This window comes from Athene cunicularia (genome assembly GCF_003259725.1).
Source record: "Athene cunicularia isolate RWA chromosome 5 unlocalized genomic scaffold, athCun1 chr5_part2, whole genome shotgun sequence".
Lineage (NCBI taxonomy): Eukaryota > Metazoa > Chordata > Aves > Strigiformes > Strigidae > Athene > Athene cunicularia.
The window spans coordinates 8,048,695-8,060,252 of NW_020799102.1; the positions used below are offsets into that span (position 1 = coordinate 8,048,695).

An 11,558-nucleotide genomic window follows, 5' to 3' on the forward strand; every position below is an offset into this window, starting at 1 on the left:
ATATTTTGCATAGGACTCAAGGTCCTGACCACTTCTGATGATAAAACACTGCCTGATGTGGTTTCCTATTTTCAGCTTAGGTAGTTCTGCCCACAGACAATCATTTAGATGTTTTAGGAAAACAGAATAATCTTCAATTTATTCCCTCAGTTATTTGGGAGCTTCTGGTATGCTTCTAAGTAATCTAATCCAACCACACCTACAGTCCAGCTGTAGCAATAGTTACCAGCATCAGAAAAGTACACCAAATTTTGGCTGCAGGCAATGCTGTAGCTGAAGCTGTCCCACCTTTCTGGGAGGAATGAGCCCAAGACAATCGCTCACAGGAGTCTCTGTGGAAGCAGGAACCTGGATTATTGCACTGGGAGCAGATGCTGGTGGACAGGCTTTGGAGTCTGGATCACAGATCTCGAGGGCCTCAGCGTGACCAGTTTTACACTCTGCCCAAATTAATTCAATCTGACACGATGCATTGCAAATGGAGTAAGCACAATGACCTGATACATTCACTGCCAGAGAAACATTTTCTCCTGCAAGGACAAAACCCAACTGTTAGTGCAGGACTGTGTATGGAACTGGTAACTGTCCAGGGCTATGGGCCACAGACTGGACACATAGCCCTGCATTTAACTCACGGCGTCTGCCTGTACCCCATGGCCACATTCAGGTGTGACTGTCTGCCTGCAACTCCTTGAATTCACTGACTGAACCAGGGCTCAATTCGGCCAAATGGCAAAGGCTGAGGGAAGGCCACAGGTGGCTAGTCTGAAATTCTGCTCTTAAATGCACTTAGTGGGAATTGTAAAACAGGGGAGAATACCGAATACATCACTGCGTGCATCTGGTCTTCACAAAGAGCAGGAGACGGGTGGTTCAGGAGCTACTAAGAGATGAAGAAGAGTCTTCTCTCCTTCATTTTTGATATATGACTGTGGATTACAGGCCCATGTTCAGCAGTTTGGAGTTCAGGGTGTTTGTTGGAGTCCACTAAAGGTAGCATCTAGTATAAGCTTCCTTACACCATGGATATCCTAACCAGGACAAAGTTGTAGGGTATGGGGGAGCTGTAGCTCTGAAGGTGTTACAGTTCAAAGTTGTAACAACTTGTGGTAAAGTGTAACTGCAGCAGGCTGAACGACCACTTGCTGAAGCACCTTTATCTAACAGTACATCTTCCCACAGCACTGCTGCAGAAAAAAATTTGCTTGGTTCCTCACCCATTTGTATCAATTGTCCATTGTCATTGCAGAAGCAGGGAGTGGCTACCGCTGACGATGGAGGTGCAGTTGTTACAGGTTGCATATGTGGTTCTGCAGGAAATGAAATAAATTAACATTCAAATCTTCTGCTACTCTACTTTCAAGCCCTACATCATCTATTACTTTCTCTGCAATAACAAAAAGAGGAAAAAAAATAATCATTTTTGTACCCCCACCACATTCTGTACATGTACACACTAAAACCACCCACTCTGTATTTGTATACACTCTCTCTATTACACTGTATGCTACTAGAATAATGCACACACACTCCCCCTTGTAGTTAGGTTTTTTTTCTATATAGAATACAATAAATCACCCTTCTACTGTCACTTATTCATTCCAATTTAAGCTTTCTCTGAACTTTCTAATCCTGCAGGATTTAACCTGATTTTGGAGAGGTGATTTCCAGTGACACTCCATTTTGCCTTTTAGTGCCTTGTTGTGAAGAATCTGTTGGTTTAAATATAGACAGTTCATTTAGACATTTTACTATGCCCCCTATGCTCTGCTTTCAGTAGTCCTTCCTTTCCTACCTATTACTCCATTATATTTCTTATTCCACTTGTTAACACATTTAATAAATACCAAATGCATGGTCTCACCATCAAGTCTTTAGCTCTTCCACTCCCTTGAGTAGAGAAGATAACTTTGAATTTTCCTTGTCCCCTCTGTATAATTTGCTACAGGGATAATACACATTTTCTTATGCACTTATTTTTCTTTGCTATAATCATGTGGCAAAATTCCACCTTTTCTTCATTTCTCTTTACATCTTATTTTCAGTTCATTCACATCCCCTTCACCCTGCAACTTCTCTTTTGGGAAGGGAGTAAACAGCCAAGGCAGTTTTATATTCTTGCTTCAGTGACCCATTTGAGACTGACTTATTCCAGTGCAGAAAACAGTACAATAAGAACCACAGTGTGATATAGGTGCTAAGAAGGATAAAACCAAGGTTTTTAAACTAGGTTTTAAAATTCTGAGACTAACACCAACAGTGTCAACTGTGGTATGCCCAAAGTTATTGTAAAATCTGTGCTGAAAAATGGCCAAATATAAATATTATATCCAAATATATCTCTTTACCCCATTGACAGTAAGAAACTATACAGATTACACTTTTGGTCAACACCACGAGACATTTGTTCCTGAACCTTCAACTTCCTTAAATTCTGTGCTTATCCTGACATGCAGTAGGAGTCTTTTTTCCAAGATGGAGGAATCTCATTACCATTACAGACATTCATAAAGTCACCATCAAACCTCTCATAAATCTAGTACCTTGTGCTGGTGTGGATGGTGTTCTGCAAGGGATGGGTGTTTTAATGACCTCTCCGTTAGGGCCACAGACAGCATCACCACACTCGGTCCCATATACTTGGCTGAATACAGTTTCATTTAAGGCATAGGTCTTTCCATTGTAGCAGCAAAGGCAATCTGAGGCACCAAAAAAGCAAATGCCATAGTAACGGGACACTTGTAAATACAAACAAAAAGAAAACCGAACTCTCCATTTACCCTTCTGTAACTAATCATCCAACATGAATTACCTGTCTGAAAAACTTTCTCAGTTTCTACTTGAGAACTTGCACTGGGAGTCTACCTCATTTATTTAAAGTGGGCTGGATTTATGGTGGTTGTGGTGTTGTTTCTTGGAGTTAGCGTGCATAGAGGAATTACTGGCTGGTGAAAGCATCAGAACCGGCACCGTCCTCACACAGCACAGAGCACAGGTCCATTCCCTCTTGGCAGGGAATGTGACTGGGATTGCTGCCTGCTGAGTGACCACACACTGGCTCGGAAGGTGTTGCACAGCCATGTCCATCTACTAGTGAGGAACATGCAGTGATAAACAATTTCACTTAAATTTATAAGAAGCCCTCCAGGTTTTGGAGAATGTGCACTCAGGAACCCAAGGGAATATATCTATTACTGTATCAAAATCACCAAAACTGATTTTGTATTGTCTGCTGGGTCACCCTGCATTTGGGATGTGGTTTCTCCCACATATGCGAATGAACTGATATCATACTTAAGGAGTCGTGCCCTTTAGGCACACAAACTTGTCTCTCATGAGCTAGCTGTCTAGGCTTATTATGAATTTAATAGACATAAAATAGCACCTCTACAAGATTAGTCCTATTTTAAAAGTGCTTATTAAAGCAGGTACCATGAATGGCCTGCTTCAGACTGCTTTCTGTCCATCTTCACTGACTACCAAGGAAGTATAAACCTGGAGAAGTAGCATTTACCTGGGTGAGATGAATCCCACACTTCGCACCTCTCTGCTTCCTTCCTGTGATTATCCTTTAGATAGTTCTTCAGGTCAAAGGCTGCATTTTGCTTATCAGAATATATCTGTGCACACATCCACCTATTGAGCTAGCTAGCTGGAGTCCTATTACCAACACGCCTGCAGTAACTGTGTTGTTGGGTTGTTTCAGTCCTATCATCACTCAGTGAAAGGTGAGGATGGTGAAAAGTTACCTGTGGAGTCTTCAATACATAGTTTCTCTTCAGGATCACTAAAGATGAAAAGGAGAAAACTTGTTTTATTGACTTGAAGCAGTATGTGGAATAATATGCGCAAAGGTATCTACTTTTACATAAAAGCCTACTTCTGGAGGATTTAATTATAATTGCCATTGCCTGTGAACATAAACCCAACATTGCCTATCTTGTCCTTTCCAGTCTTCTACCTCTCTCACCATCAACCGACCTACCATGAAGTGCAGTTGGGGAGGGAGACGCACTCCCTACTCTCCTCATCAAAATATGGCTTGTCAGGACTGCACTCAGGGTAACAGCCTGGAAAGTTAAAGTAAACAAAGCATTCTTAGTCTGCTTTACATAGATCCAGGGAAAACACATAAATACCTCTGTCAGATGCAGATTTAATCCCCAAATGGATGTGGTCCCTGGATGAATGTTCCTTACCCTACCAATTATTTTTCCACATCCTCTTTTTCCCTCTGTCCCAAAAGTTTTAATTAACTGTTTGTCAATAGATAACGATTCTTTGCAAATTTAGACTGAATGACTGTTTTTCTATCACAGATTTAAAAGCAACAGGCAAATTATGCTATGAATGGCACCATTACATGGGGAATTCCTGATGATGAATGGTCAATGAGTTTCTGGGGCAAATGGGGTAGCCCTTCAGCAACCTTGATGCTTAAGACATTGAAAACCAGACAAATATGTTCAACTGCCATAAACTGCATAGAAGTCAAGCAATAAAATAATTACCTTCTAAACTGTACAGCAAGTTCCCACACTTGCCATGTGGGTTCCTGCAGGTCTTTAGACAAGGGGCTCCGCAGGGTTTATAGAACCACTCATGTTTGTCAGGTGGATTGTAATAATCACAGAACACGGCTGGAACAGAAGAATAAATAACCTCCAGTTCTCAGACACCAGGCAGGGGTTATTTTCTAAATCTTGTAAACAAGAGTTTGTTTAATCACACATGCACAGCGATGTCAGAATTCTGCTCTTTATCTCCCATGTGCCTGAATGCATGGAGCACTGCTTGTCTGTGTGCATTTTTAGTGCAGTACTTACGGCAAATGGCAGGCGTTCTCCAGTCAATACAAACACCAGCTCTGCTACAACTTCTTGAATAAGCAGCAACTGAGGTACAAAAGCACTCACAGTCTCCCACACTGTCACAGCCACAGAAGTCAGAAACACAAGATTCATAATATGGTATTGGGTTGACCTGTCAGAATACCAACAGATCTGTTACCACAGAGGTACCTGGTGCCCTGTGTTTTAATGAGAGAAAGGGCTCTGAATTTCTGCCATCAGCTGGCAGTTTCTTTGGCAGAACCAGGCCGAGTGTGTGACAGACTGGGTTTGTCATGAAGGAGCTATCACATTTTACAACAGGTAGTTTTCTGTTTTCACCTGCCTGGTAGAATTAGACTAAATCTTCTCATTCTCATGTGTGTAGTACTGGCATCTACACCCAAAATGTCTTTTCAGTGTAATTTCTGCAGGACTGAACTACCTTGCTTTGGGTTAGCACAGCTATATGGTATGTGCACTCTTTAATCATTGAGAGACAGTGATTAAGTGAGTATAAAAGGAAATCCTATTTCCACTGAACTTCACTTCTGTTGTGTTTTAACCTGTGCCAACATGAACTAACCAAGGAAATTAAGCCAAGTTTGCTTTTAAAATGGCTTATTAAATTGCACTGAATCTATGCATAGACATTCTCATTAAGAACTAGAAGCATTGTTTCTGTTTACATTAATTCAATTTCTGTCTAAAAAAAAAAGACAATTAATCTCTTCAGGTAAATTGAATAAATTTTCCCAAGGATACCCATACAAACAGTCTTATGCTAACTTATATCTAGATTTTACAGATACCTAATGTTTTACTTTTAAAAGTAAAGTAGCCAACTATTATCCTCTTTGTCTTCAGTTGCTTGAAAGAGGCACTGTTGTTTCCTCAGTGCTGTGCAACAGTATTCAACTGGTATAGATGAGAGAGGTAGCCCTTGTACTTGAGGATGCCGTGTAGTAGCTTTTAATATTAAAAATTTGTGTGCACATGTGCTGCATAGTAGCAGCAAATACCTAGTGTGAAACCACTGAGGATGAGAGAACAGGATTACCTTACTGTGACAGGCTTCAAAGATGTTACTCTTAATGATGCTGCAGTGCTTCTGTCCCAGGGCAGACTTGAAAGGTTGATCAGCACACAGGTCCGTCATGTTTAGATTTGAGCAGGTGCTTGTTATTTTCCAGCTATTTCCAAATTCCTGGATGCTCATCTCCATGGACTGCCCTCTGGTTGTGAAGTCATTCCTTGAGCGGCCATCAAAGTCCCCACAAAGGCCACAAACCTTTCCCTGGGTAATTTGTGTTGACAAAGTAAATGGCTTGGTTATTTTGAGTGAAGCCCACTGGTTGACAGAAATACACTACAGAACAGGCCAAGGCAAAACAGCTGCAAATTTCTAAGCTGCCATCAAAATATGGCTTAGAAAAAGCTGAACTTCAAGTGATAAGATCACTCTGCTAACCCTCCAATACTGCAAAGTGTTTGACTTCATTTCTAGCTCCAAATATTCTGGAGTGTTTCATACTGACTGAACAATGAAATAAAACAGAAGACATGACCTGCTTGCTTCCTTTTGTTGACCGAACTGAACACTTTTCCACCCCCTGCTTTTCAAACTGGGACTTCCGTTCTGGATACATAACTTTGAGTTTAAAATCATAGCTCTTAATCCATCTCATACTTACCTGGAAGGATGGTGCCACATGAACAACAACAGTGGTCTTCTGGTCCCACATGAAGTTCATCCCTTGATTTGTTTCAATCACAATATAACCTCCTCTGAGATCCACCTTGTAATTTTTCTTAGCTCCTGGATCAGTGGCTATCTCCTGAATTCTTCCTTCCAAGAGCCTAATTTCACTGCTCTACAAGGAACAGATATGTTTCATGGAAGGAAGTCAAATAGAAAACTTTGTGTAACAGCACTGGTATTCTGCCTCTTGTCCTTCATCTTAATTTTTCTGTAGTCTTTGCTCTACATCTTAGTCTATCACCAGACATTTGAGCCACAGACGAGACCCACTGAGTTCAATGGGAAACGTCTGCCCTTGCGTGACAAGCCTTACCTCATGGACACAGAAATTGTCTGCATTCTAGATGAAATCTGTTCTGCTGGCACAGCAGCTCCTGTGTGCACAGGCCACTGGGCACGCTAGAACACCCCTTGTCATGCTGCTTTGTTTCGCCATCCCCTCAACCCCCACTATGGGAGAAATCTTTTTTTCTGTGTGTACACTTTGGGGAAATGCTAAGCCTGAGCTGGAGGGAAGAAACTCTTCCCTCTGCAGTTACATCTGCCCTGTGCTCATACCGTGGTACAGAAACATGCTCCTCTAAAAACTTTACCATCATTTCTATACCACTAATGGCACAGATGTAAGTGCACATACACACATGCACATGCATAGGGTGCTGTTGAATCCCTGCATCTATCCCTTCACCTACAGAAGTGTCCAGACCTGTTAACAGCAAATACCTAAAACCTTTCCCAGCACGACTGCCTCCGCTTTCAGGCTGTTTGCTTTCCATAGGTACTCTCTAGCAGCAGCTGAGTTGGAATATAAGGGGATACTACACTAATGGCTACAAAATCAAGACTGTAGCTCCTCAGTTATAACCTATTCTAGACAAACCTCAAAAATCAGTGTGATCTTTAGGGAGCAGATGGAGAGTGACTTCCCACAAGCGTTGTTCTGAATTACGATTCGGAAGGTGCCAGCATCCACGTTATTGGGGCAAAAATCCTTAGAAAAATAGATAACATTGTATTAGATCTTTTCAAGCAACTGGACCAGTCTTAAACATGTTCAGGGGCTCTGAAGGAGTCTAGTCTGACTCTTCCCATTTTGTCAGATTTTTGTTCACCAAAACTCTGGGCATTTCTGAAGAATCTAGTGGCAGCTGACCAGGTGGCAGGTTTATATTTGACCAGGAATTTCAGAGAAAAGCTAGGGAAAAAACCTGAGCTTTTCATAGCACCAGTCCTGCACAGTCAGAAAGACAAAAAATATTTTTTCTTAAAATTAGCAAAACTGTAATTTAGGGATGACAAAATGTCTGAGTACTGTCTCATTGCATGGAATTATTATACACGAGGCTGACACCTTAATCTCTACCTGCTTCTGTCACAACAAAAATACTGTCAGTATTGGGTGGCTGAGAGAAACATTTAGCTTCTCAACACCACACCAATTCCTTTCCCTTGCAGATGCTGGAATTACATCAGGAAAGGCCTGTCCAGCCCAGGAGTTAATCGTTTAGGATCACACAGTGCCCTCTTGTGTCACTTCTGAGGGTGAATTGCCTTTATATGGACAATCTCACTGTATCTCCTCTGGGTACAAGAGGAGGGGAGTAGGCTCTGCTCACCAGTGTTGATTATTTTGCATGGAATATCCCTTTAGTCACTCAGACTGAAGCCTGCAGTGTAAGCTGTGAAATGGATAGGAAAGTGAAAAAAAAAAAATTGATACCTGAGCTAGGATATAGTCACAGTCTCCCAGGAAATCAAACTTCTCCCCATCAAAGCTCATGTAGTGCCCGTTTCCGTACACAGTGCAGGTTCCCTTGCAGGGGTTGTCTGTGCAGTCCCACTGCCTTTTGTTGCAGGTGCTGGGAGGCAAAATGCAAACAAGCACAGTCTTTGTATGAAACATGGTTTTTCCTGAAGCCCAAATAGGGGCAGAGTAATTCAAATGTTTGTAATCTGCAGAACATCAAAGGAAGCAATCTCTCACTCTTCCAGGCTTACCCGCTCAACTGTTTTTAGACCATGCCATGAGATGTCTTATAATCAGAAAGTCCATGTTTACTACTGAGACACGTTTGAACTTCTATCTCTTCCTTCACATATCTTTTAAATCAAGTCCTGGCAGCAGACAGTGGAGATTTAGGAGGTAAATTCAAGGTGAAGAACTGAATATTTCAACCATTTCTGAATATTAACCCATGAGGTACCGTGTGGCCAGTTCTGTTCTTGACTACAGTGGTGTGAACTAATATTACCGCTGCCTTCCCCTGTGGATTGGCTAAGGCTGAGTGGAGTTCCTTGTCCCCGCAGCCCCCTCCCAGGGCCGTGCTCTGTGGGGCAGCTGGAGAGGTGCTGATAACACCGCAGGGTGCTGGCTGCTGCCGGGCAGTGCTCGCCCAGCACCAGGGCTGTCTCTCCAACGCTCCCCCTCACCCGTGGGCTGGGGGCGGGCAAGATCCTGGGAGGGGACACAGCCAGGACGGCTGGCACAAAGTGACCAGAGGGATATTCCGTACTGTGTGATGTCTGCTCGGCCATAAAAGCTGAGAGAAAAGAGGTGTGTGTGTGTGGGGGCATTCAGTATTGTGACCTTTCTTTTCTGAAGCAACTGCTACACATACTGAAGCCCTACTTGCTGGGAAGTGGTAGACATCGCCTGCTGATGGGAAGTAGAGAATAAATCTTCTGTTTTCTTTTGCTTCTGCGAATGGTCTTTGTTTTCATGTGTGACTTTTGCTTTTGTTTTATTAAACTGCTTTTATTTTGAGCCACAAGTTTTTTCCATCTTATTTTCTGCCCCCATCCCCACCCCATCCTGCTGAGAAGGGGAGAGAGAAAGCAGCTTAGTGGGCATCTGGCATCCAGCCAGGGTCAACCCACCACACCTTGACAAACTTAACCTCCAGTTCAGGGGGACCACAGACAGAAAATTTTAGTTATATCCCTGACACAGAGACTGCATTTTTTTTTCCCAGTGTGTGTCCTGTTCTCATAAGAGAACAAAGCCCTCACTGCAATGAAACTTCTTAATGGCCTCTGCAATACCAACAACTGCTCATCAGGGTTTGGCTTCACATGTTAAACTTGACTGCCTGTACAAGTGGTGATCTGCCCCTTGTTGTCTGTGCATCCTCTTGGCAGGACTATACAGTCTCATCCTCACTAAATAATTGGTAAAGGGTTCAAGGCATTTTACCCACCATGATCAGTAATAACAGTGAAGGCTATGGCAGAGTCATACCAGCAATTGGAGCAACTAGGACATTCAGCTATCTTATCTGAGAACCATGCACGCAGAAGGAAGCACTGCAAGTCACTGGAAGATTGTTGCATTTTTCCCCTCCTCTAAATTCAACAGACACAGACTCAGTTTCCCCTTGTAGAATGACCAGTCACAGACCAACCTGGATGAGGGTGGTACTTCTAAAGCTGGTGTGGAAGCAGTTTGCAGAAGAGCTTGGAAATCGTTTGACAGATCTTGGTACTTGCTCTCCCTAAACACACATTCATGCAGCATGTTGTAAAGAGACATGTTTACTTTTTTATTTCTACTAGAGGCCTGATGGCTCTAACGATGAAGAGGAAGGCTTCAAAATGCATCCTGCCCCATGGGTGCACTATGCACTGACAATTTTAACAACCTTTGTAATAAAAAAAGGCTCCCTGGAATAACATACCATGTGTTGCAGTCCACTTTGATGGTTTCCCCAGGTTTATAAAAGTGTCCACCATGGACACATGGGCATTGATCTTTGGGAATACATCCTCCACTGCCATCCAATACCAGCCCATCAGGACACATGCAGCCAGAAACACATTCAGTGACATACTGCATATATAAAGACACAACGCAAGGCAACTAATTAATACACAGAAACTACGGGGAACCAGCAGAGGTGCTAGCTCCGGATGCCAAACTTTTGAAATTTTTTTTTTTTTAAATCCCATAACTGTAAGTTAATGACAGTCAAACTACAAGTATCACAGCTACATGGCTGAGCTGCTGTGATATCAGTAAAGTAATTGGTCTGTGAACAGCGTAACATGTTACCATCAGCATTTGTTAAGGACAATCATACATGTGCATTCATGTCCCATGTTCCCACCAGGAGGCAACGTCCTTACACAGTGCATGTCCTGCGTCTTACAACTTTTCTGACATTCTGATCCAATCGCACCGAGACCCGCAGAGCTGCAGTTGAAGTAATACATAGGAGCTGGGCAATCTATAGGAGGAAGAAAACATTTTAAAAAGGTCATTTAGTGAAAGGAATAAGGATGCCATCAGCGACTGTAAACAGGAGTAGAGCATTTCAAAGGTCAGCATGTGTCTCTCCTTTACAGTTTTTATTAGCTTTTGCTCTGCCCACCAACAGTGTGGGGAGAAGGAGACAGATACCTTCTAAGTTTTGGATAATATCTTCATCATTTAAAGAATTCAGCAAGTCTGGTGACATTTTTACAGAGAAAACTATTATCAATAACCAGCGTATTTCAGGCAGAAGCAAAAATGTGCAGAATACTAAAATTTTACAGAAAGTTAGAGATAACACAGAAAAACATCACATATACTAACTGGCACCGTAATGCCATTATTTAACAAAATCTTACCTTTTACCAGGACAGTTTCTCCAATGCAGTCTAATCTTCCTTGAATGCATTTGCTAAAGAGATTCCATAAAATGAAACACGTCAGCTCTTTGCACATTTCTCTCTCACTGGAGAGAAATGCACTGCAAAGCTTCACTAAACACAAAATTAACAAATTCCTATCAAAATTAATATTTGCTACAGCTATCAGGTTCACAGACATGAATTATGTGGAAGGAAGGAAGATTAAGACACCCATCTCTTAAACACTTTTCCTTCATCTGCCACTGGTTTACTTGAATCAAGTTTTTTCTAAGCACCTATTTTGCACTCCCTGACATGAATCTTATACTTTCTTAAATAAGAGACCTGTTAAATTA

At 42.1% G+C, this 11,558-nt stretch overlaps 1 protein-coding gene across 1 annotated transcript in view; it reads right to left on the reverse strand.

The window, feature by feature from the left end:
* Positions 1-11,558, reverse strand: part of LOC113481132 (mucin-5B) — a 45,948-nt gene that overhangs the window by 13,006 nt on the left and 21,384 nt on the right. The window contains exons 17-30 of the mRNA XM_026850469.1: positions 11,200-11,252; positions 10,714-10,814; positions 10,266-10,417; positions 8,312-8,450; positions 7,472-7,582; positions 6,524-6,703; positions 5,890-6,126; positions 4,827-4,983; positions 4,512-4,640; positions 3,986-4,070; positions 3,750-3,787; positions 2,544-2,699; positions 1,218-1,310; positions 289-530 (exon numbers count right to left, since the gene is read on the reverse strand). Of these exons, the coding sequence (XP_026706270.1) occupies positions 289-530; positions 1,218-1,310; positions 2,544-2,699; positions 3,750-3,787; positions 3,986-4,070; positions 4,512-4,640; positions 4,827-4,983; positions 5,890-6,126; positions 6,524-6,703; positions 7,472-7,582; positions 8,312-8,450; positions 10,266-10,417; positions 10,714-10,814; positions 11,200-11,252 (1,873 nt within the window). The remainder of the gene's footprint in view (positions 1-288; positions 531-1,217; positions 1,311-2,543; positions 2,700-3,749; positions 3,788-3,985; positions 4,071-4,511; positions 4,641-4,826; positions 4,984-5,889; positions 6,127-6,523; positions 6,704-7,471; positions 7,583-8,311; positions 8,451-10,265; positions 10,418-10,713; positions 10,815-11,199; positions 11,253-11,558) is intronic.